The sequence below is a fragment of the Oncorhynchus gorbuscha genome, linkage group LG26 (assembly GCF_021184085.1).
Source record: "Oncorhynchus gorbuscha isolate QuinsamMale2020 ecotype Even-year linkage group LG26, OgorEven_v1.0, whole genome shotgun sequence".
Lineage (NCBI taxonomy): Eukaryota > Metazoa > Chordata > Actinopteri > Salmoniformes > Salmonidae > Oncorhynchus > Oncorhynchus gorbuscha.
In genome coordinates this window covers 42,698,808-42,725,221 of record NC_060198.1, presented here as the reverse complement: position 1 = coordinate 42,725,221, position 26,414 = coordinate 42,698,808, and the positions used below count along the sequence as shown (strand labels likewise).

General features: G+C 42.5%; 3 protein-coding genes across 18 annotated transcripts in view; 2 read left to right on the top strand and 1 right to left on the bottom strand.

The window, feature by feature from the left end:
• Positions 1–1,284, bottom strand: part of dnm2a (dynamin 2a) — a 44,649-nt gene extending 43,365 nt beyond the window's left edge. For 11 of the 12 annotated variants that reach the window (XM_046330299.1, XM_046330301.1, XM_046330298.1 and 8 more), the window contains exons 1-2: positions 1,145–1,284; positions 737–1,023 (exon numbers count right to left, since the gene is read on the bottom strand). In XM_046330299.1, the coding sequence (XP_046186255.1) occupies positions 737–897 (161 nt within the window). In that variant the 5' untranslated portion in view covers positions 898–1,023; positions 1,145–1,284. The remainder of the gene's footprint in view (positions 1–736; positions 1,024–1,144) is intronic. The other variant, XM_046330310.1, reaches the window with a different exon arrangement.
• Positions 1,285–1,323: 39 nt separating this feature from the next.
• On the top strand, positions 1,324–6,588 carry LOC124015239 (queuine tRNA-ribosyltransferase catalytic subunit 1-like). Of its 2 annotated transcripts, XM_046330311.1 has the most exons (9): positions 1,336–1,794; positions 2,862–2,930; positions 3,211–3,349; positions 3,470–3,664; positions 3,886–4,024; positions 4,155–4,230; positions 4,434–4,543; positions 4,932–5,016; positions 5,106–6,588. In XM_046330311.1, the coding sequence occupies exons 1-9, from the start codon at positions 1,507–1,509 to the stop codon at positions 5,256–5,258; spliced, it is 1,254 nt and encodes a 417-aa protein (XP_046186267.1). In that variant the 5' UTR covers positions 1,336–1,506; the 3' UTR covers positions 5,259–6,588. The 2 variants fall into 2 exon arrangements, with proteins under 2 accessions (XP_046186268.1, XP_046186267.1); XM_046330312.1 differs by lacking the exon at positions 4,155–4,230 and having other exon boundaries at positions 1,324–1,794; positions 4,436–4,543.
• Positions 6,589–10,582: 3,994 nt separating this feature from the next.
• LOC124016080 (potassium channel subfamily T member 2-like) overlaps positions 10,583–26,414 on the top strand; it is a 110,430-nt gene continuing 94,598 nt past the window's right edge. For 2 of the 4 annotated variants that reach the window (XM_046331605.1, XM_046331602.1), the window contains exon 1: positions 10,583–11,011. In XM_046331605.1, the coding sequence (XP_046187561.1) occupies positions 10,917–11,011 (95 nt within the window). In that variant the 5' untranslated portion in view covers positions 10,583–10,916. The remainder of the gene's footprint in view (positions 11,012–26,414) is intronic. The other 2 variants (XM_046331603.1, XM_046331604.1) reach the window with 2 other exon arrangements.

The window sequence follows — 26,414 nt, the reverse complement described above, 5'->3', positions numbered from 1 at the left end:
CAAGCAGCCTAATATTCAACTAAATGTTTTTCATATACCTAAATTCTAGACTACACTCCATACAGATTATGCCCAACATAGCCATGCCAGACTGAAACAAGCAGCTACTGTAGCTAGTTGTGTTCTGTTGTGTAATGTCATCATGTCATGTCATCATGTCACCCAGAGAGTTATGAATTACATACATCTCAAATGTAAAACAATTGAATGTGTACTGGGAACAGTCTACAATACACAAATAATTAAGTTAACAATCTAATCTACTGATCAGTCGACTGAAGTAGCCTGATTTAATTTTCGTGTTCGGCCCTGCTGACAACAGCTGACACTATTGCAGGAGCAAGTTGCCCCCAAAACGCTAGATAGCAAAGTTATTTGGTCCATATTTATTGCATTTAGTTTTATTTCCTTACATAAATAGATACTACTACGTAATATTTCTGGTCCTAGACCAGTGCCTCCAGGCAACTTTTCACGATTTCCTTTGAAACATTTGTCATCCGCCCTGGCTTGCCACGCAAACGTCGCATCTAACGTCAACATTTCGTTGTTCCTCCTCTTTCGTTTTGTTTTGTTTGCTTACGCCAAGTGCGTAAATGAGTATGTGACCAAATACCAGTTTAGGAGCACGGATCATCTCACAACTTTACCAACTGGTTATCTAGCTAGCGACATTTCTTACTAAAAGCTGACTCCAGGGAGCTTTTGCAAATTGAGTTGAGTGAGCACCACCAACCTGCCAACGAAATTTTCCAAGACCGAGCTTTTTCCAGCACTCTGCCCACCGACCACAGCAATTTGCGGTAGGTCCAAGTTACAACTCTGGCCGATGGAACTGAACGCGTCCTGAAGTTTGTTGATAAGGGGGATCAAATCTTCCATCCCCCGGTTCCCCATGGTTTCGTTGGAACGGCTCCCCTCCCGAACTAACGTTAGCCTACTACGTTAACGTTACTAGTTAGCAAGGTGCTCGGGTTACTCCGAAGTGTTGAATTCCACCTTTCAAGCCGCCCTGTCTTCACTCTGTCAAAGGAAAATATGCTGCTTACAAATTGTGTAACTTCAAATTTAGTTAGGATTACAGTAACGTGTTCTTATAAACACGAAAAATACTCAAAGTCAACGAAACGGATAGAAAACTTACAAAACAAAACTTCCACCATCCGGTCAGGCAAGTCGACATCCGACCTAACCGGTGATAAGGCTACCGCCTCCTGTCAATTAAATAATTGGTCAATCTCACTGCTCGTCTCCAATCACTCTCCTTTCATTGGCTAGTTGTTTTCAACGTCAAAGGGGTGTGTTCACCTCTGGACATTGCTTCAATGGGCAAATTAATACTTGATGATACAATTATTAAATGACAAGACATGCAAGGATAGCTTCTACGAGTTTGCTGTCAATTATATTGTAATGAAGACATATTTTTTACAACTCAATGCAAATATTAGATTACTGTAGTTCCGGTATGTCACGTGCTTGTTGACGTCGTCTGTGTGCAACAACATGGCTGCGCCCATAGCCAGAGGAGCTGCAACGAGCAGCCTTGAAACAGCCATGGTTGTCAAGAAAGCCGTTTCCATCGTTGCTCCTCTTGCTCTCCGAATCATCGCCGAATGTCCAGTGACCAAAGCGAGGGCTTGTGATCTCAAACTCCCTCACTGTACGGTCAGCACCCCAGTGTTTATGCCTGTTGGTACACAAGGCACGATGAAGGGAATCACAGTGGACCAACTCGATGATCTGGGATGTCAGATATGTCTTGGCAACACATACCACTTGGGTATGAGGCCGGTAAGTGTAGCCCAATAATGTAAGAAAGGAGCCTAACGTTACTCTTATAGTCCAAGGACCTTACATGTTCTGTTTAAAGGGGTAATCAGAATTTGCTACATCCATTTTAGGATTTATACATTAATGATATGTTCCCATTGATTCTTGAAGAACATCATTTATAAATGCCTCATGAGCTTAGTTCAACTGTCATACCTCCAAAATATATGCAATATAACTTTGTTTTACTCCAATCTTTGTAAACAAAGTTAATGTAAACAAACACAGTATAGCATCAAAACATGTTCAAAGCTATAATTGGATGGTCAGATATCATGGATGGTCAGTCCTTGCATCCATAGCTCTGTCTATGAATGTGAGAATGGTTACATATCTCCAGCCCCATCCCTCCGTGTTTCAGTGAAACAGTGGTGGAGAGGCTTTTTTCTTATTGTTTCAACTGCTGATTTGCACTTTAAAGGCAAATTTGCCCAGGAAGTCAAAACAGCCAAATACTCCATCTAAACGTTAATTGATACTCACTTGCTGTACGGTACTAGAAACATAAATCCCTCTACTTTCATATCACATCAAAATAATTGAGCAAATGCACACTTACTGTAGACTTGTTTAACTGGTTTAACACAGTTGCGGCCAACAGTGTTTTTCAGTGACAAAAAGCTGTGTATAACCCATTTGAGCTGTGTATAACCCTAGAACACTGTGTATAACCCTATAAAGCTGTGTATAAATTTAACCTTTTGTTTTTTGAAAATTATTTATTGCTAATATGAAAGATATAATGTCCTTATGCTTCCAAAACTGTACTGCAAGTGATGCGTGTTAATGTTCAGACTGAGCTTCAGGGCTCTTAACACAACTCCCCTGTATAGAAGACGTCTTCGTCCAATAACTCTTATGTGTAATGTAATGGAACTGAGAGTCATTATCAATGGCTACATTAAGTGGTGCTAGGGCTATTCACATTGTGTATCAAAGATGATTGACCTTGTAGACAGCTCTTTGTTGTCAGTACCTGGTGTGCTGCAGACAGTGAGGATGGTGTTTGTCTGTCTGTCCCATCACAGGGTCCTGAGCTGATTGAGAAAGCAAATGGCCTGCATAGCTTCATGAACTGGAAAAGAAACCTTTTGACTGTGAGTATCAGCTAATGTGTTGACTGCTTAATTGGGCTAAAAAGAACAAGGGTCTCTTTCACCCAAATGTCTGCTTTTCAAAATATGTGAGCATCATATGATGCAAAATGCATCATATGAGGAGGATTTCTGTATTTTGAAGGTCACATATCTTGAAAACTTGAGTGCTGACAAGAAAAACATTTTGGGATTACAGTATGTCAACAATGGACTATTGAAACACAAACCAAAAGATAGTTTTTGTTGGAATTTTCCTTGAATTCCCACCATTTCTACATAGGACAGTGGGGGCTTTCAGATGGTGTCTCTTGTTGAACTATCTGAGGTTACTGAGGAGGGGGTCAAGTTCAAATCTCCTTACGATGGGAAGGAGATCCTTCTGAGTCCTGAGCAGTCAATCGCCATACAGAACAGTCTGGGTAAGAAGGACACAATCCAGTATCCACCTCCAATGAATCAGTCTGGAAAGTAAAGCCACTATACTTCAGGTAGTACTCCTGTTCTTTATTTTAATATCGCACCATTTCTGTTTTGTCCAGGGTCAGACATCATGATGCAGTTGGATGACGTGGTCAGCAGTACGGTGACTGGGCCGCGGGTGGAAGAGGCTACGTGGAGATCGATTCGCTGGCTGGACCGCTGCATTGCAGCCAATAAGAATCCAGATAGACAGAACCTGTTTGCCATCATCCAGGGGGGCCTGAACGCAGAGCTGCGCAAAGCCTGTCTAGAGGGTAAGATGTTCCCCCCTGTTTCATCTATGTCTATCGATGACTAACCTCCCTCAAAGCCGTTCAGCACAGAAAATTGCTCGGTCTTCATGCTAATTAGTTTAACATCTTATTTTGGAAATACGGTGGAAAAGAGCTAATGAAAAATACATTATCTGTGCAGATGCTGATACCAAATTTCGTGAAATTTAAAAAATATTTTTCTGTTCCTGTGCTTTTTACAGAAATGACAAAACGGGATGTTCCTGGCTTTGCTATCGGTGGGTTGAGCGGAGGTGAGGAGAAGGATGATTTCTGGAGGATGGTGACACTCAGCACAGACCACCTGCCTCGGGAGAAGCCTCGCTACCTCATGGGGGTTGGGTATGGCTGCCATCTTCCTTATGTTATAACAGCACATTTACATGCATAAATTACATAAATTACAAATGTTTTGTCGTGCCGTACATATATTTCTATGTATGTAGTTCATGTGTTTTGCTGTGGGTCACAGTTATGCAGTAGACCTGGTGGTGTGTGTTGCTCTGGGTTGTGACATGTTTGACTGTGTCTTCCCAACACGCACTGCAGTAAGTATTCCATTCTCTTACATATTATGAGTCACCTACTCTCTATTAATTTACTTCGAAATAAATATTCTTATCACAAGTACAGAGAAACCCAATAGCTTCTTTTATCATTTAGTCCATAGCAGTACTACTTTCTTTATAATGATTATATTGATGATTATGGTTATAATGATAATGAAGTGATCTTCTTCCTTTCATCCCAGAGGTTTGGCTCAGCCCTGGTCCCATGGGGATCTCTGACGATTACCAAGAAGCAGTTTGCCAAGGACCTACAGGCAATAGACCCAGACTGCCAGTGTCCCACCTGCCGGAGGTAAAGGCATATTAACCCTGGTACACTGAGGGACAGAATACAGAGGGTTGAAGGAATGGAGTATGTAGGGGTTAGAGAAACTGGTTTACAAATCTCAATTCTCTTCAATGGATGTTTTTAGTTGTAGGTTGAATGATTCTGAGCATTGTTTTCTCATGGGGCGTCAGGGTAGTCTAGTTGTTAGAGCGTTGGAACAGTAACCAAAAAGTTGCTAGATCGAATCCTTGAGCTGACAAGGTAAAAATCTGTTGCTCTGCCGCTGAACAAGGCAGTTAATCCACTGTTCCTAGGCCATCATTGTAAATAATATAACTAGTTAAATAAAGGTTAAATATATCAATTTAAAAAAATACATGATCAGTTTTCATTTGCTCCCCAATGACTCCAGGCACAGTCGGGCCTATCTGCATGCTCTGTTCAAGAGTGACACCGCAGCCATGCATCACATTACCATCCACAACATCTCCTACCAGGTCTGTGTTTCTATAATGGTTAATAGTTTCCTTTAGTTACTATTTGCCATAGATGAGATAATAACCTTATCCTCTATCTTTGCGTCCAGCTCACTCTGATGCGGTCGATGAGACAGAGCATCATAGATGGTCGCTTCCCAGACTTTGTGAGGACATTCATGAAGAGAATGTTCCCCTCTCCTGAACAGTATCCAGGCTGGGCGGTGGATGCTCTAGGAACAGTCAACATCACATTGAATTAAACTGCTTTATACAGCCTGGGACTTCCTCTGAAATGGCCAATAAGACCTTTTTATATGAGAAATCAGATCTCCTTTTTAAAAATAGTTTGGTTTGTTGTTAATAGTTTGGTTGCCTTTTCTTCTTTTATGCTTCATTTGGGTAATTGCTTCTGCCTGTATATTCTGTCAGACTTACTTCTGAATGGTTAAATGACGTTCAATGATATTTGACTGTCTTTAGTTACGTTCATGTTTTGTTACAGTACGGTTAGTTTTTTTTTTTCATTTATATCCTAAACATTCGGTTGAAAGTTCTGAATTCACATTGTACTGCTTTCAACTCCTGTCAGACATACAGTACCTTTGTGACATCCAGTTTTCACTCTGCAGTCCTTTTCAGTGTATGATAATGTAGGAGTGGAGTAGTGTTGTTGAAGTCCAGGAACTGTCTCCTCTGATATATTCAGACACTTTTAGTTGTTACCATGGCTACAGACCAGCGGCCCACCCTCTTTAAATTCCATGCATGACTTCTAACACAGAAATGTGGTCATGAACTGACAATTAGAGAGATTTTGGAACATTTCCTAGGGCTTATTATCGACCTTTACCAGCAGGAGGAAGCGAATATATTTCTATAATTGAGTTCTGTTTTGTTGTGCAGGAGATGAGGACACAGGAACCCACATTTGTGTGCTTTTGACTTTGGGCCACTAGAGGGCAAAAATATTCTAAACCTGATGAAAATGCACGTGAACCAGATTACCCATCTGTTTAGTTGACATGCTGGAGAGGTTTCATGGGAAGGAATGGGAATTCTACCCACCCACTTTGGTTCAAAAGCAGAGAAGTAGAGCATGTATGGTTTAGTCAGATTTGCATGCTGAGGGAAGACAGTAGTGGCAAACCAATTCTCAAGGAAGTGGTTTAGGGGATCACAATTTCCTGTCTCCGAAGTGCTACTTTCTCAAACAAAAAATGACACCCAATACAATGAGTTACAGCAGTCAAGACAGTCGGAGGACAGAGAATAATAGGGTGTCATAATCTGCCATTGACGCAAACCAGGATTAAAGACACATTGGAAAACAATAGGCAAGATTGTTTTGTAGATTCCAATGTTTTAGGTTTTTGTTCCAGAAACAACATTTTGTTTGATTGGTTCCTGTTTTTCTATTAGAAATTGAGGTCCTTTCTGTTTCAGTTTTTCATTGTAAGACATGTAATTAAAGCTTAAATAGGCTACATTGCAGTTGTAACAGCACCTGTTGCCTTTAGTTGAGAGACAAGATCTTTAAATAAAGCCACCCTGTATAGGCTACAGAGTTTATACATGGGTTGTAATTGTTAATACCTGTCAGTTATTAGTTTATAATGCTAAACATATAATAATAATAAACATGTAGTAGTAATGAGCAAGTTATTCTTTCATGAATCAACACGTTTGACACATTTTTACCTAAGTGTGCGTGTCACTTGAATTAGATTATTTTATCGGATATTGTAGTCCTATTGGATGAATTCTCTAAGAATATCGCCTTTATCTACAGTCGTGGCCAAAAGTTTTGAGAATGACACAAATATTAATTTTCACAGAGTCTGCTGCCTCAGGTTGTATGATGGCAATCTGCATATACTCCAGAATGTTATGAAGAGTAATCAGATGAATTGCAAAGTCCCTCTTTGCCATGCAAAAGGACCAGCTCACATCATGTCAGTGATTCTCTCGTTAACACAGGTGTGAGTGTTGACAAGGACAAGGCTGGTGATCACTCTGTCATGCTGATTGAGTTCGAATAATAGACTGGAAGCTTCAAAAGGAGGGCGGTGCTTGGAATCATTTTTCTTCCTCTGTCAATCATGGTTACCTGTAAGGCAACATGTGCCGTCAAAAAGGTCTTCACATGCAAGGATATTGTTGCCAGTAAGATTGCACCTAAATCAACCATTTGTCGGATCATCAAGAACTTCCAAGGAGAGCGGTTCAATTGTTGTGAAGAATGCTTCAGGACGCCCAAGAAAGTCCAACAAGCACCAGGACCATCTCCTAAATTGATTCAGCTGGGGGATCGGGGCACCACCAGTACAGAGTTTGTTCAGGAATGGTAGCAGGCAGGTGTGAGTGCATCTGCATGCACAGTGAGGCGAAGACTTTTGGAGGATGGCCTGGTGTCAAGAAGGGCAACAAAGAAGCCACTTTTCTCCAGGAAAAACATCAGGGACAGACTGATATTCTGCAAAAGGTACAGGGATTGGACTGCTGAGGACTGGTGTAAAGTCATTTTCGCTGATGAATCCCCTTTCCGATTGTTTGGGGCACTCGGAAAAAAAGCTTGTCCGGAGAAGACGAGGTGAGCGCTACCATCAGTCCTGTGTCATGCCAACAGTAAAGCATCCTGAGACCATTCATGTGTGGGGTTGCTTCTCAGCCAAGGGAGTGGGCTCACTCACAATTTTGCCTAAGAACACAGCCATGAATAAAGAATGGTACCAACACATCCTCCGAGAGCAACTTCTCCCAACCATCCAGGAACAGTTTGGCAACAAACAATGCCTTTTTCCAGCATGATGGAGCACCTTGCCATAAGGCAAAAGTGATAACTATGTGGCTTGGGGAACAAAACATCGATATTTTGCGTCCATGGCCAGGAAACTCCCCAGACCTTAATCCCTTTGAGAACTTGTGGTCAATCCTCAAGAGGCGGGTGGACAAACAAAACCCCACAAATTCTGACAAACTCCAAGCATTGATTATGCAATAATGGGCTGCTATCAGTCAGGGTGTGGCCTATAAGTTAATTGACAGCATACCAGGGCGGATTGCAGAGGTCTTGAAAAAAACATTGAAGGGTCAACACTGCAAATATTGACTCTTTGCATCAACTTCATGTCATTGTCAATAAAAGCCTTTGACACTTGTGAAATGCTTGTAATTATACTTCAGCATTCTATAGTAACATCTGACAAAAATATCTAGACACTGAAGCAGCAAACTTTGTGGAAATTAATATTTGTGTCATGACTGTACACAGCTGCACAGTTATTTATTTTGCACAGTTGCCTGCATAACAATTGGCATACCATGCAGAATCGACCAAGTGTGAACAAATACAACTTAACTGTTTCTTAATGCACTTTGGTAAAAACCAACAACTAGGGGGGTCTAACTCATATAGCCCCAGGTGCCGCATTCGGTCTTCAACGAGATCCAGCGGGCCACATTGAAAATGTGTTATATTTCCATGTAGTCAAAATTAGCAAAAAATATTTGACTATCCATTGTTTTGGGAATGTTCTGTGCTCTCAGAATGTTTGGGGATTAGCCTATTATTGAGCTAGACAGTTAAGAAATTGTATGAATGTACAGTTGAAGTTGGAAGTTTACATACAAGTTTTAATGACTCCAACCTAAGTGTATTTCAACCACTCCACAAATTTCTTGTTAACAATCTATAGTTTTGGCAAGTAGGTTAAGACATTTACTTCATGCATGACACAAGTTATTTTTCCAACAATTGTTTTCAGATAGATTATTTCACTTATAATTCACTGTATCACAATTCCAGTGGGTCAGAAGTTTGCATACACTAAGTTGGCTGTGCCTTTAAACAACTTGGAAAATCCCACTAAATGATGTCATGGCTTTAGAAGCTTCTGATAGGCTAATTGACATCATTTGAGTCAATTGGAGGTGTACCTGTGGATGTATTTCAAGTCCTACCTTCAAACTCAGTGCCTCTTTGCTTGACATTATGGGACAATCAAAAGAAATCAGCCAAGACCTCAGAAAACATATTGTAGACCTCCACAAGTCTGGTTCATCCTTGGCAGCAATTTCCAAACACCTGAAGGTGCCATGTTCATCTGTACAATAGTACGCAAGTATAAACACCATGGGACCATGCAGCCATCATACCGCTCAGGAAGGAGACGCGTTCTGTCTCCTAGAGATGAACATACTTTGCTGCAAACAGTACAAATCAATCCCAGAACAACAGCAAAGGACCTTGTGAAGATGCTGGAGGAAACAGGTACAAAAATATCTATATCCACAGTAATACAAGTCCTATATTGACATAACCTGAAAGGCATCTCAGCAAGGAAGAAGCCACTGCTCCAAAACCGCGAATAAAAAAGCCAGACTACGGTTTGAAACTGCACATGGGGACGAAGATTGTACATTTTGGAGAAACGTCCTCTAGTCTAATGAAACAAAAATAGAACTGTTTGGCCATAATGACCATCATTATGTTTGGAGGAAAAAGGGGGAAGCTTGCAAGCCGAAGAACACCATCCAAACCGTGAAGCACAGGGGTGGCAGCATTATGTTGTGGGGGTGCTTTGCTGCAGGAGGTACTGGTGCACTTCACAAAATATATGGCATCATGAGGTAGGAAAATTATGTGGATATATTGAAGCAACATCTCAAGACTTCAGTCATGAAGTTAAAGCTTGGTCACAAATGGGTCTTCCAAATGGACAATGACCCCAAGCATACTTCCAAAGTTGTGGCAAAATGGCTTAAGGAAAACAAAGTCAAAGTATAGGAGTGGCCATCACAAAGCACTGACCTCAATCCTATAGAACATTTGTGGGTAGAACTGAAAAAGCATGTGTGAGCAAGGAGGCCTGCAAACCTGACTCAGTTACACCAGCTCTGTCAGGAGGAATGGGCCAGAATTCACCCAACTTATTGTGGGAAGCTTGTGGAAGGCTACCTGAAACGTTTGACCCAAGTTGAACAATTTAAAGACAATGTTACCTAATACCAATTGAGTGTATGTAAATTAATGACCCACTGGGAATGTGATGGAATAAATAAAAGCTCAAATAAATCATTCTCTCTACTATTATTCTGACATTTCACATTCTTAAAAAAACTGGTGATCCTAACTGATTTAAGACAGGGGATTTTTACTGGGATTAAATGTCAGGAATTGTGAAAAACTGAGTTTAAATGTATTTGGCTAAGGTGTATGTAAACTTGCGTCTTCAACTGTAGTCAGTTTATTGACTGGCCGTCCAGTATGAATATAAATCCATTATCATTTCTACACAGTTTTGATTTGGTTTTAGTCATTTGAAAGTATATAGAGAAATTAGGTCCTTAAATGGATTAACTTAATATCGCATATGACTCATAAATGGTTTATTGAGCTTACATTAACAAGAATTAGAGCATGTCCTGAATAAATGAAATAAATAAACAAGGCATCTTCAGTAAAACGACAACACATCACTATAAAGCTCATGCAAATATGATTAACTTGTTCAGTATTTAAAATGTGTCCTGCAGGGATTTGGGCTTGTAACCTACTGCTCGTAGACTCGGAGTATGTAATTGTTCGAGCAAATGGGTCTGCTTTCGCTGCGTCCATAAAGAGCCAGCGGATGTTCAAAGAGACAACCAGTTGCTCCGCATCCTGTCAAGCCAAAAGTACTCACGTGCATGTCACGGCGGAGCATCCTCGACCTGTTGCATTGGAGGAAGAAAGATATTACATTGTGTCATTAATAAATTAACAACATTTTAGGGTGCTCATACAGGTATGTGTTATTTGGAAGTTGAATAACAAAATAATTGTTAATTTTGATAAGCCCCTCTAGAGGCGTCTCTGTTTGTTCGCGTCTCAATCTCTGGCATTGTGCGCTGGTGGGTTCGGCGCTCAGGAGGGGACCATGGTAGTGGTAGAGCTGGAGAAGGAGGTGCTCCCGCTGCCTCCACGGTACCGGTTCCGAGACCTGTTGCTGGGTGACTGGCAGGCTGATGACAGGTAGGAAATCTTTTCCAGCTTGTTTATTCTGAAGAAACCTGTGTTGGCGCACAACAATCTAGCCTACCCATGGTACCCTGTAATTGCTCAGAAGTTAAATTAATCGTCATTTGCAGTCCCTCACTAAGCTAAGAAATTCATCTCTACGTTGCCATCGCAACCATAAAAAGAGAACGTAGGCTACTGTAATAATGTCCTTTTTATTGATCTTTCTCTGTTGATGGCGTTGTGGAAGAGGATAGGCTACAACGAGCCACTGTGCAGCAGCAACAGGTTTCATAATGGAAAAGACTGAACTAAATGCACAGACTCTATGTTAATGCTTGTGTGTATGCATGCGTGTGTTTGCATAGGCATTACGTTTTTTCAGCTATGCATATTGTCCATGCGTGGAAGTCAGGCATGCCAAATCCATTTGGATATTTATAAATATGAACATATATTTGGGAAAGTGTTAATAATTAGGTAGTAATGTGAGCCTCTGGGAGCCGTTAATTTAGTCATTATAGCACCTATCTATTATTTATGAAGCCTTAGATTGGGTTGACTTATCATGCTCCCTTTCTTTAGCCTGGCTAGGTATGGTCAGGGCTGTTCCAAAAGCAGAACATATGGCCCTACCAAGAGTGTCTGTTAACCTGTACTTAACCATCCATTTTCAGGATCATGTATTTGTTATGGTTTCCCCATGCATATTTATTAATATGGGTATGCTTGCCACACTTGGTGTGGATATTTCATTATAGGGACTAATGCAATACTGAACCACCATTTCACAACTGGACCCCTGGTTGGGAGGTGAGAAATGAGGACCAAAATAGCAGGTTCACATTTTTATTGGGATGTGTTTTGTCCTGGAGGCATAACTGAGCAATTTCCGATAGATAGGCCAGCTGCAAAGTCAAAATTCATGACGAAAAACACTGACCTGCACCAAAACACTTGCTTGTGGTCTTCCTCCTGAGTAGGTGTTTAAAATCACATCATTTAAGAAGACTATATGTACTGAACAAAAATATAAACGCACATGTAAAGTGTTGGTCCCATTGTTCATGAGGTGAAATAAAAGATCCCAGAAATGTTCCATATGTACAAAAAGCTTATTTCTCTCAAATTTGGTACACAAATTTGTTTACATGCCTCTTGGTGAGCATTTCTCCTTTGCCAAGATAATCCATCCACCAGACAGATGTGGCATATTAAGAAGCTGATTAAACAGCATGATCATTACACAGGTGCACCTTGTGTTGGGGACAATAAAATACCACAGATGTCTCAAGTGTTGAGGGAGTGTGCAATTGACATGCTGACTGCAGGAATGCCCAACAGAGCTGTTGCCAGATAATTGAATGTTTATATCTTGATCATCAGTGGCCGACCGTCGTTTTAGAGAATTTGGCAGTACATCCAACTGGCCTCACAACCGCAGACCACGTGTAACCACGCCAGCCCAGGACCTCCACATCCGGCTGAGGAGTATTTCTGTCTGTAATAAAGCCTTTTTGTGTGGAAAACATCCTGATTGGCTGGGCCTGATTCCGCAGTGGGTGGACCTGGCTCCCATGGGGTGGGCCTATGCCCTCCCAGACCCACTCATGGCTGCGCTCCTGCCCAGTCATGTGAAATCCATAGATTAGGGCCAAATGAATGTATTTCAATTGACCGATTTCCTCCTATGAACAGTAACTCAGTAAAATCTTTTAAATTGTTGCATGTTGCATTTATATTTTTGTTCAGAATAAAAAGCGTTGAAGAAGGCTTCCATTTAATCAACGTTATCCAATACTACAGAGGCAGTAATACTACGGTTGATTGGCCCTGGTCGCAAAAATAAACAGTCATGCTATAACATTACTGAAACAATATCTGAGATATGTCACAAATGGGGTGTTATTATCGTATTTGTTTCTCAGAGCTGAAAAGGAACCTAGCTTCACTTACAATACTATTATTTCCCATGAACTCCCAAAGGTCTTATTGTTAAGTGTGAAGTACAGGCCTTTTTGTGGTCTGTGCATGGTCATCCTCTCACCAGTAGCCTCTTGTAATGTGTAACCTCACTCAGATGGGGAGAAAGATACATCCTGGTTACAGTTCAGTGGTGAAAGCCAAGGTTGTCTTTATCACAGTGAGGCCCTTTCCTTTCTTCAGAATGCGGTCATCCAACCCCTAGAAGAGTAGAAGATCAGTCTTCTTGGTATTAACTAAAACACCGTAGCCAAATGTCTGAGGAGGAGGATGGAAAATGCATATGACAGAAACAAAGTGGACATTAAGTGGGGAACATAGGGGCCATAAACATCGGGACTGTCCCCATTGTCTGCATGGCTGAGAGCTTCCAGGAACACTGAGCAGATATTCTTCAACTGCTGCTCCCAGAGAGAGCACATTGTTGTACTACTTATGTATAATGTATTCCCTGCTGTAGTGGAGATGGCTGGGTGCTCATCACTCCAAAGGCTTCAGCAGGCACAGTGCTGCTCCGAGGGACACAGTGGGATCTCTTCATGTTCACTCTGCACTCCTCTTTGGTGAATGTGGCAGCAGACACTCTCACACACTCACTCTCTCTCTCATGCACGCACGCACGCACACACACACCTCCTCTAATCACACACCCAGCAGTTGGAACTGAGTGCCACTTCTCTTCAATGGGACTGGGTTTCAATAAGAGAAAAGTGACTAAATGATGTTTGAAGCTGGTGTGGTGATGGGAATGTAAGGGTTTGAGTGTGTGTGTGTGTGTGGTCATGTGAGAGAGAGTTAGTGAGAAAAAGAGTGAGCGAAAGACAGAGACAGAATGAAAGCGAGAAGGAGTGATGCAGGGCATTTTATCCTATCCTGATTCATGGTGTTGATCCCAATGGCTGTGGGAGTATTACCAGGTAAAAATGGACTCGGTGCAGGAGATAGTCGGCTGATTAATGGTGACAGACAGCTTAATTCCCAGGCTGAATCACACACAATTTGTCCTGCATGTCACAATGTTTGCTCTATTAATCAACGCTTCAACACTCTCCCACACACACACACACACACGAACACACACACACACACACACACACACACACACACACACACACACACACACACACACACACACACACACACACACACACACACACACACACACACACACACACACACACACACACACACACACACACACACACACACACACACACACACACACACACACACACACACACACACACACGGAAACAAAAAACACGTACATACTCACACTAGGATCCTCACACACATGCTTACATATGCACACACGCATACGTACATATCACATACTTACACACACACACAACCAGAAAATGCTCACAGATCTATGTACATAGTCACACATGTTCACACATCCAGGCACACACACGCATAAGTTATCTTATTTCACATACACACACACATTGTGCTCTGGGAAAACACACAGAGCCCTTTAACTCCCCCTCCACTCACTCCGTCGCTCATGGACCCTCTTCCCCCTTCACTATTTCCTCAACACATAGTTCCATGTCGTTACTTTACCCTCCTTGAACTCCCTCCTCCCCTTTCCTCCCCTTTCCATGTTTGTTTTGATTGCTGGAGCGCCTCTTGTCTTCACACACCACAAACACTCTACTCAGACTTCCACTGAAGTAGCCTCATGGCAAACATTCCTGTAAGCTCGCGAGATCAGGCGGCTTACAAGGCCGCTCAAGGCCTCTCGTCTGGATTCTGAATTCTGAATTTAACTACAGCAGTGGTGATATTGTATGGTTTATGCTGTGATATGCTAAAAATATTAATTTGTCAACTATCAGCGAACACTATTGTTATAGACAGTACCTTCTGTTAGCAGGTATGACACAAGTTTTGTAAATGTTCATCCTGAGATGAAATGCAATGATCACCACAACAGACAAGAGTTTACAGCTTGAAGTACAGCTGTAAACTCTTGTTATTTTCTGCCGGTTATTGCCTTTCAGCTCAGAGTGAACCTTTACAATTGCTTCCCTCGTTTGTTTGACCTATCATCATCGTATAGGTCAGGTGAAGGGAGCTGGACTTGCTCCCTCATTGGTTGTTCCATGTGAGCGGTTATGGAGTTGTCTAGTGACGAGGATATTTTCCTTTCATTAGTACAGCAGTGATGGTCTTGAATCAAGCACTTGATGGACCATTTGTACACAACCCAGAGCTCAATACTTCATCAAGTGTTTGTTTGATGGTTGTTTATACACAACGAGAATAATGTCTGTGCAGCCTTCATACTTGGCGCTCACTATGGCATGGCAATCTATTCAAGTGCCAATGTTTCGTTCCAACACCCACTTGCCAGTCTGAGGTTGGATGACACACACACACAGACACACACAGTTTATGACACACACAGAGGGAAAGGAATCCCCCCCCACAGTATGACTTGCTTGGCTGATTTGTTTAGAGTGGAATGAGACAGTCTCATCACAGCAGCCAGTCTCAGTGGGTCTTGGAGCAAAGTCTGGTATTATCATACAAATGAGAGCTTTTTGTCTTTAAGACAAAATCTCTTTTTGACTGTTGCCTTCCCCCATCATCCCTCATTCAATCTCACCCAAATCTCTGCTATTTTCTCTTCCAATGCTCCAGCTCCTTCTGGCTCAATTTGGCAAGGATGAAACATGATTAGTAGCCATTGAAACTGCTAACATTCACAGTCTGCTTCTCCCTGATCACAATGAGGAAGTGATCTCTTGCTGCTCAATATCTAGATCTGAGATGGGTTTAACATCTTGTAAATTAACTCATCTAATGTGATTCTCCAATAAGGAATCCAGCATTACAGAGAATTATGCAGCACAATGGTTGATACGAGGGACACAATAGTACAAAGAGAGTGATACAGAGATACAGATGGAGTCTGTGATCAGATCTGAGGCAGGGAGAGAGGAGGTGGTGGAGGTGAGAGGGGCATTGTGAGTGTCAGAGTCCAGAAAGCTCAAATGAGCTTCCTGATTGATGTGAAGTGTTTTGGGTAAACCTCCAACACACCCAGTAGGTAAACATTAGCATCAAAGTTTTTTTTTTTTAAGTGCATTCATTTGGTTGAGGTTTTTAATTGGCAGGCAGAATCATCCACAATGTTTAGCCCTGAAGCTGAGGCACGGTGGGCAGATAATGGCGGCATCTCAGCCTTGGCAAATTAAACAGTGCCTGGGCTGAATGGAGGAGGCAGGCCTTCATCCAGAAATCAAATTAGCAGGGAGGTAGAGAACCTAGGCAGACTCCTGGCCCATGTTGTTGGTTGGTGTGTTCTTCTCTCACCATGCAGTGGGGAGTACTCTGTATCATAATAATACTGTATAATGCTGGGGCTGCCTCCATACTCTGTATCATAATAATACTGTATAATGTTGGAGCTGCCTCCATACTCTGTATCATAATAATACTGTATAATGCTGGGGCTGCCTCCATACTCTGTATCATAATAATACTGTATAATGCTGGGGCTGCCTCCATACTCTGTATCATAATAATATTGTATAATGCTGGGGCTGCCTCCATACTCTGTATCATAATAATACTGTATAATGTTGGAGCTGCCTCCATACTCTGTATCATAATAATACTGTATAATGCTGGGGCTGCCTCCATACTCTGTATCATAATAATACTGTATAATGCTGGGGCTGCCTCCATACTCTGTATCATAATAATACTGTATAATGCTGGGGCTGCCTCCATACTCTGTATCATAATAATACTGTATAATGCTGGGGCTGCCTCCATACTCTGTATCATAATAATACTGTATAATGCTGGGGCTGCCTCCATACTCTGTATCATAATAATACTGTATAATGCTGGGGCTGCCTCCATACTCTGTATCATAATAATACTGTATAATGCTGGGGCTGCCTCCATACTCTGTATCATAATAATACTGTATAATGCTGGGGCTGCCTCCATACTCTGTATCATAATAATACTGTATAATGCTGGGGCTGCCTCCATACTCTGTATCATAATAATACTGTATAATGTTGGGGCTGCCTCCATACTCTGTATCATAATAATACTGTATAATGCTGGAACAGCCTCCATACTCTGTATCATAATAATACTGTATAATGCTGGAACAGCCTCCATACTCTGTATCATAATAATACTGTATAATGCTGGAGCTGCCTCCATACTCTGTATCATAATAATACTGTATAATGCTGGGGCTGCCTCCATACTCTGTATCATAATAATACTGTATAATGCTGGGGCTGCCTCCATACTCTGTATCATAATAATACTGTATAATGCTGGAACAGCCTCCATACTCTGTATCATAATAATACTGTATAATGCTGGAACAGCCTCCATACTCTGTATCATAATAATACTGTATAATGCTGGGGCTGCCTCCATACTCTGTATCATAATAATACTGTATAATGCTGGAACAGCCTCCATACTCTGTATCATAATAATACTGTATAATGTTGGGGCTGCCTCCATACTCTGTATCATAATAATACTGTATAATGCTGGGGCTGCCTCCATACTCTGTATCATAATAATACTGTATAATGTTGGGGCTTCCTCCATACTCTGTATCATAATAATACTGTATAATGCTGGAACAGCCTCCATACTCTGTATCATAATAATACTGTATAATGCTGGAGCTGCCTCCATACTCTGTATCATAATAATACTGTATAATGTTGGGGCTGCCTCCATACTCTGTATCATAATAATACTGTATAATGCTGGGGCTGCCTCCATACTCTGTATCATAATAATACTGTATAATGTTGGGGCTGCCTCCATACTCTGTGTCATAATAATACTGTATAATGTTGGGACTGCCTCCATACTCTGTATCATAATAATACTGTATAATGTTGGAGCTGCCTCCATACTCTGTATCATAATAATACTGTATAATGCTGGAGCTGCCTCCATACTCTGTATCATAATAATACTGTATAATGCTGGAGCTGCCTCCATACTCTGTATCATAATAATACTGTATAATGCTGGAGCTGCCTCCATACTCTGTATCATAATAATACTGTATAATGTTGGGACTGCCTCCATACTCTGTATCATAATAATACTGTATAATGCTGGAGCTGCCTCCATACTCTGTATCATAATAATACTGTATAATGTTGGGGCTGCCTCCATACTCTGTATCATAATAATACTGTATAATGTTGGAGCTGCCTCCATACTCTGTATCATAATAATACTGTATAATGCTGGAGCTGCCTCCATACTCTGTATCATAATAATACTGTATAATGCTGGAGCTGCCTCCATACTCTGTATCATAATAATACTGTATAATGCTGGAGCTGCCTCCATACTCTGTATCATAATAATACTGTATAATGTTGGGACTGCCTCCATACTCTGTATCATAATAATACTGTATAATGCTGGAGCTGCCTCCATACTCTGTATCATAATAATACTGTATAATGTTGGAGCTGCCTCCATACTCTGTATCATAATAATACTGTATAATGCTGGAGCTGCCTCCATACTCTGTATCATAATAATACTGTATAATGTTGGGGCTGCCTCCATACTCTGTATCATAATAATACTGTATAATGCTGGGGCTGCCTCCATACTCTGTATCATAATAATACTGTATAATGCTGGAGCTGCCTCCATACTCTGTATCATAATAATACTGTATAATGCTGGGGTTGCCTCCATACTCTGTATCATAATTAAGCAATAAGGCAGGAGCGTGTGTGATATATGGCTAAAATATCATTGCTAAGGGCAGTTATTTTGTACGCGCAAACCGGAGTATATCATATACCCCCGAGGTGCCTTATTGCTATTATAAACTGGTTACTAATGGAATTAGAACAGTAAAAATAAATGTTTTGTCATACCCATGTTATGAGGTCTGATATACCACGGCTTTAAGCTAATCAGCTTTCAGGGCCCAAACCACCTGGTTTATAATATTGTATAATGCTGCGTCTCCCCTTTCGTGGTCTAAGTAAGAATGCTATGTATCGGAACATTGTGTACCTCACCTGTGGTCACAGTGTAATGTATAAAACCTCCCTTTGTGCAGTGTTCCTCTCCTAGCCTTAAGAGTGTTAAGTATGATAATTGACTGCTAAGAGATACAGTAGTTTTTATATGAGGGATCATTTGGTAAGAACTTGTTGAATCCACAGTGTGTGTGATAGACCATACGGCATGTCCTTTTAAATGTTTATTTAACCTTGTTTTGACTGGGAAGATTGAGACCTAGATCTCTTTTCCAAATGTGCCCTGTATAATACAATAATAAATACAAAATATATATATATATACACTATATATACAAAAGGATGTGGACACCCCTTTAAATTAGTGGATTCGGCTATTTCAGCAACATATTAAATCAAGCACACAACCATGCAATGTCCATAGACAAACATTGGCAGTAGAATGGCCTTATTAACGAGCTCAGTGACTTTCTACGTGGCACAGTCATATAGGATGCCACCTTTCCAACATGTCAGGTCATAAAATGTCTGCCCCACTAGAGCTGTCCCGGTCAACTGTAAGTGCTGTTATTGTGAAGTGGAAATGTCTAGGAGCAACAATGGTTCAGCTCCTACCGTCGTAGGCGGTACAAGCTCACAGAACAGATCGTCTGTCCTTGGTTGCAACACTCACTACCGAGTTCCAAACTGCCTCTGGAAGCAACGTTAACACAATAACTTTTCATTGGGAGCTTCAGGAAATCGGCTTCCATGGCCGAGCAACCTCACACAAGCCTAAGATCACCATGAACAATGCCAAACTTCGGCTGGAGTGGTGTAAAGCTCTCCTCCATTGGAGCATTGGAAACACGTTCTCTGGAGTGATGAATCACACTGTCCGACGGACGAATCTGGGTTTGGCGGATGCCAGGAGAACACTACCTGCCCCAATGCATAGTGTGGAGTCCAACTGTAAAGTTTGGTGGAGGCTAAATAATGGTCTCAGGCTGTTTTTCATGGTTTGGGCCCCTTAGTTTCAGTGAAGGGAAATCTTAAGCATACAATGACATTGTATACGATTCTGTGCTACCAACTTTGTGGCAACAGTTTGGAAAAGGCCCTTTCCTGTTTCAGCATGACAATGCCCCTGTGCACAAAGCGAGGTCCACACAGAAATAGTTTGTCGGTGTAGAAGAACTTGACTGGACTGCACAGAGCCCTGACCTCAACCCCACCAAACACCTTTACCTCCTATGGTAAATTCAATTGATTGGACATGATTTGGAAAAACACACATCTGTTTATATAAGGTCCCACAGTTGACAGTGCATGTCACAGCAAAAACAAATCCATGAGGTCAATGGAATTGTTCGTAGAGCTCAGAGACAGGATTGTATCGAGGCACAAAAAATGTCTACAGCATTGAAGGGCCCCAAGAACACAGTGGCCTCCATCTTTCTTAAGTGGAAGAAGTTTGGAACCACCAAGACTCTTCCTAGAGCTGGCCGCCCTGACAAACTGAGCAATCGGGTGAGAAGGGCCTTGGTCAGGGAGGTGACCAAGAACCCGATGGCCACTCTGAGACAGCTCCAGAATTCCTCTGTGGAGCTGGGAGAACCTTCCAGAATGACAACCATCTCTGCAGTACTCCACCAAAGAGGCCAGACTGAAGCCACTCCAAAAGGCACCTAAAGGACTCTCAGAACATGAGAAACAAGATTCTCTGGTCTGATGAAACCAAGATTGAACTCTTTGGCCTGAATGCCAAGCGCCATGTCTGAAGGAACCTGGCAGCATGGTGGTGGCAGCATCATGCTGTGGGGATGTTTTTCAGTGGCAAGGACTGGGAGACTAGTCAGGATCGAGGGAAAGATGAACGGAGCAAAGTACAGAGAGATCCTTGATGAAAACCTGCTACAGAGCGCTCAGGATCTCATACTGGGGGTGAAGGTTCACCTTTCAACAGGACAACGACCCTCAGCACACAGCCAAGACAACGCATAATTGGCTTCGGGACAAGTCTCTGAATGTCCTTGAGTGGCCCAGCCAGAGCCTGGACTTGAACCCCTCTATGCATGTGTGTGTGAGCTTATGTTGTGTGTATTGTGTGTTGGAGTGGCAGTGTAGTATGTGTGAGTATGTGGATAGAGTATAGTGAGTGTGTGGATAGAGTATAGTGAGTGTGTGGATAGAGTATAGTGAGTGTGCATAGAGTCCGTGCAAAAAAAACAAAAAAAAGATAATAAAGGGGGTCAATGTAAATAGTCTGGTGGCCATTTGATTAAGTGTTCAGCAGTCTTATGGCTTAGGGGTAGAAGCTGTTCAGGATCCTTTTTTGTCCCAGACTTGGGCGCTCCGATACCGCTCGATGTGGGGTGGCAAAGAGAAAACCATTTTTTATTTTATTTTATTTAACCTTTATTTAACTATGACTTGGGTGGCTGGAGTCTTTGACAACTTTTCGGGCCTTCCTCTGACACCGCCTGGTATAGAGGTCCTGGATGGCAGTGAGTTCGGCCCCAGTGATGTACTGGACCGTACACCCTACCCTCTGTAGCGCCTTGCCGCAGAATGCCAAGCAGTTGCCATACCAAGCGGTGATGCAGTCATTTAAGATGCTCTCAATGGTTTAGCTGTATAACTTTTTGAGGATCTGAGGGCCCATGCCCATTGTACCGCTGTACACTGACTATGTAATGGTACTGTGTGTGTATAGTCAAGTTATTGTTACTCATTGTGTATTTATGTCTGGTGTTATTTTTATTATTATTATTATTTTCTCTCAGCATCATTGGGAAGGGCCTGTAAGTAAGTGATTTGAATGGGACGTTCTGTAAAGTTGTGAGAACATTTGTTGTTAGCTGGGTAGAGCTTGGCTAGAAATCGGTTTGAGTAAAAGGGTATTGAGCACACTTATTTCCTGTCATTGGGGGCCTGCATGGTACACAGCCCTGGTAAATGATGATTTTCATTTTGTGTACAGGGGGAAAGGGTGAGCTTCAGAGGCTCAAGCAAGGATAAACAATCACATCAGTCACAGTGCAGAAGACAACTAGTGTTTCCCCTCATATCGTACTAACTGTACACAGCAACATGATCTTCCTCACCCCAGGCCTGTGGTTGGCCTGAGGCAGCTGTAGGGAGGATAGACCAATGGGATAGACCAGAGAGCCTTGAGCAGGTCCTGAGTGGTTATCTTATTCTGAGGCAGTGAGGCGCACGGCCTCTGAGGGAGCGGCCGCATTAAATCCACAGTTTTGTTTAACAAATGTTTCTTTCCTGCCCAACCACTATGCGTTAATGAGCCTGGTATGAGTATTCCCCAACCGCTATGCGTTAATGAGCCTGGTATGAATATTCCCCAACCGCTATGCGTTAATGAGCCTGGTATGAGTATTCCCCAACCGCTATGCGTTAAATGAGCCTGGTATGAATATTCCCCAACCGCTAGGCGTTAATGAGCCTGGTATGAGTATTCCCCAACCGCTATGCGTTAATGAGCCTGGTATGAATATTCCCCAACCGCTAGGCGTTAATGAGCCTGGTATGAGTATTCCCCAACCGCTATGCGTTAATGAGCCTGGTATGAGTATTCCCCAACCGCTATGCGTTAATGAGCCTGGTATGAGTATTCCCCAACTGCTATGCGTTAATGTGCCTGGTATGAATATTCCCCAACCGCTATGCGTTAATGAGCCTGGTATGAATATTCCCCAACCGCTAGGCGTTAATGAGCCTGGTATGAGTATTCCCCAACCGCTATGCGTTAATGAGCCTGGTATGAGTATTCCCCAACCGCTAGGCGTTAATGAGCCTGGTATGAATATTCCCCAACCGCTAGGCGTTAATGAGCCTGGTATGAGTATTCCCCAACCGCTAGGCGTTAATGAGCCTGGTATGAGTATTCCCCAACCGCTAGGTGTTAATGAGCCTGGTATGAGTATTCCCCAACCGCTAGGCGTTAATGAGCCTGGTATGAGTATTCCCCAACCGCTAGGCGTTAATGAGCCTGGTATGAGTATTCCCCAACCGCTATGCGTTAATGTGCCTGGTATGAATATTCCCCAACCGCTATGCGTTAATGAGCCTGGTATGAGTATTCCCCAACCGCTAGGCGTTAATGAGCCTGGTATGAATATTCCCCAACCGCTAGGCGTTAATGAGCCTGGTATGAGTATTCCCCAACCGCTATGCGTTAATGAGCCTGGTATGAATATTCCCCAACCGCTATGCGTTAATGAGCCTGGTATGAGTATTCCCCAATCGCTATGCGTTAATGAGCCTGGTATGAGTATTCCCCAACCGCTATGCGTTAATGAGCCTGGTATGAGTATTCCCCAACTGCTATGCGTTAATGAGCCTGGTATGAGTATTCCCCAACCGCTAGGCGTTAATGAGCCTGGTATGAATATTCCCCAACCGCTAGGCGTTAATGAGCCTGGTATGAGTATTCCCCAACCGCTAGGCGTTAATGAGCCTGGTATGAGTATTCCCCAACCGCTATGCGTTAATGAGCCTGGTATGAGTATTCCCCAACCGCTAGGCGTTAATGAGCCTGGTATTAATATTCCCCAACCGCTAGGCGTTAATGAGCCTGGTATGAGTATTCCCCAACCGCTATGCGTTAATGAGCCTGGTATGAGTATTCCCCAACCGCTAGGCGTTAATGAGCCTGGTATGAATATTCCCCAACCGCTAGGCGTTAATGAGCCTGGTATGAGTATTCCCCAACCGCTAGGCGTTAATGAGCCTGGTATGAGTATTCCCCAACCGCTAGGCGTTAATGAGCCTGGTATGAGTATTCCCCAACCGCTAGGCGTTAATGAGCCTGGTATGAGTATTCCCCAACCGCTATGCGTTAATGAGCCTGGTATGAATATTCCCCAACCGCTAGGCGTTAATGAGCCTGGTATGAGTATTCCCCAACCGCTAGGCGTTAATGAGCCTGGTATGAGTATTCCCCAACCGCTAGGCGTTAATGAGCCTGGTATGAGTATTCCCCAACCGCTAGGCGTTAATGAGCCTGGTATGAGTATTCCCCAACCGCTATGCGTTAATGTGCCTGGTATGAATATTCCCCAACCGCTATGCGTTAATGAGCCTGGTATGAGTATTCCCCAACCGCTAGGCGTTAATGAGCCTGGTATGAATATTCCCCAACCGCTAGGCGTTAATGAGCCTGGTATGAGTATTCCCCAACCGCTATGCGTTAATGAGCCTGGTATGAATATTCCCCAACCGCTATGCGTTAATGAGCCTGGTATGAGTATTCCCCAATCGCTATGCGTTAATGAGCCTGGTATGAGTATTCCCCAACCGCTATGCGTTAATGAGCCTGGTATGAGTATTCCCCAACTGCTATGCGTTAATGAGCCTGGTATGAGTATTCCCCAACCGCTAGGCGTTAATGAGCCTGGTATGAATATTCCCCAACCGCTAGGCGTTAATGAGCCTGGTATGAGTATTCCCCAACCGCTAGGCGTTAATGAGCCTGGTATGAGTATTCCCCAACCGCTATGCGTTAATGAGCCTGGTATGAGTATTCCCCAACCGCTAGGCGTTAATGAGCCTGGTATGAATATTCCCCAACCGCTAGGCGTTAATGAGCCTGGTATGAGTATTCCCCAACCGCTAGGCGTTAATGAGCCTGGTATGAGTATTCCCCAACCGCTAGGCGTTAATGAGCCTGGTATGAGTATTCCCCAACCGCTAGGCATTAATGAGCCTGGTATGAGTATTCCCCAACCGCTAGGCGTTAATGAGCCTGGTATGAGTATTCCCCAACCGCTAGGCGTTAATGAGCCTGGTATGAATATTCCCCAACCGCTAGGCGTTAATGAGCCTGGTATGAGTATTCCCCAACTGCTATGCGTTAATGAGCCTGGTATGAGTATTCCCCAACCACTATGCGTTAATGAGCCTGGTATGAGTATTCCCCAACCGCTGCTTTTTAGTAAGACAAGCACTGTCAACATACATTAGCTTGCTACTGGGTAAAATACAAGGGGTGGCTAGTGCCCAGCCTATTGGCTGCCTCTGCTGAACTGGGGTCAGTGCTGTGTTCTTCAGATAGGTAAGGCCTTGTGACATCAGTGTGCGGGTTGGAGATAAAGGGGTGGGGAGGAGGGTGGGGTGTATTGTGACAGTCATGGCATTTTGGATGACAGTAATCAGCCAGCCAAAATGACCAAGGTCTCCATAACAACTGTTCGAATATCCAAAAAACATATATTCTGTAAATTATTTGTATTATTATTATTGATTTATTTTGCTATTCTAATGATTATTACTGTAACCACGATCATTTGCCTGGCCAGTTACCGTCATCCCAAATGATTTTTTAGAAGCCTCTCCGATCCTGACTGCATGTGCTGCCATAGACAGAATGAATAGAACGGGTATCCTATTCAAGGTTGGTTAGTGCTATCTGAGATCTTTGGGACGTCCCTACCCTAAACCCCAACCTTAACCCATATGCTTACCCTAATCATAAACCTTACCTTAACCCTTACCTTAATTCTTACTTAAACCATTTTAAATGTCAACTTCAATGGGTTAGCAAGGACCATTAGAGGGTCCAAGTCCATTCTATTCATTCTGTTTCTATGTCTGCTGCTGCATTGGTGGTGGGTTTCCTAGGCAACCAAATACTCATTTGCTTGTTTCAGCAAGGAGCAACAACGTTTCATCCCATTGTTACGAGTTCATGATACACTGTATATATACTGTATATATATATATATATATTGTAACTGACGAGGAGTAGTAGGAAGGATCGGAGGACCAAAATGCAGTGTGGTATGTATCCATAATATAATTTAATGAGACTGAATACAAAATACAAAAGAACAAGAGAATCAAAATGAAAACCGAAACAGTCCCGAATGGTGCAAACACTGAAACGGAAAATAAACACTCACGAAACACAAGTGGGAAAAGGCTACCTAAGTACGATTCTCAATCAGAGACAACTAACGACACCTGCCTCTGATTGAGAACCATACCAGGCCAAACGCAAACACAACATAGAAAACGGAACATAGACAACCCACCCAACTCACGCCCTGACCATACTAAAACAAAGACATAAATAAAAGAACCAAGGTCAGAACGTGACATATATACTGTATATTAAACGGTTATGACAGTTATTTTGTTTTCATGGCGGTCTTCATCCATAACCGTCGGTTACATGGTTATACAGTAGTTGTGCCAGCCTATGTAGCAATACACTGAAGCATGGGAATCAGAAGTAAACCTAATGATGACAGATAGACTACAAGGATGTAACGGCGTTCTTCGTTTGTCGAAAGAAAGTCGGACCGAAATGCAACGTGGTGGTTACTCATGTCTTTAATGAATGAATCGCGGTACATGAAATAACTGCTACAAATACAAAACAACAAAACGGAATGTGAAACCTAATTACAGCCTATCTG

Coding starts and splice junctions, on each gene's coding strand:
- LOC124015239 (XM_046330311.1), top strand. CDS start 1,507: ATGGCTGCGCCCATAGCCAGAGGAGCTGCAACGAGCAGCCTTGAAACA. Junction 3,665..3,885: donor GCGCAAAGCCTGTCTAGAGG/GTAAGATGTTCC, acceptor TGCTTTTTACAG/AAATGACAAAACGGGATGTT. Junction 4,544..4,931: donor CAGTGTCCCACCTGCCGGAG/GTAAAGGCATAT, acceptor CAATGACTCCAG/GCACAGTCGGGCCTATCTGC.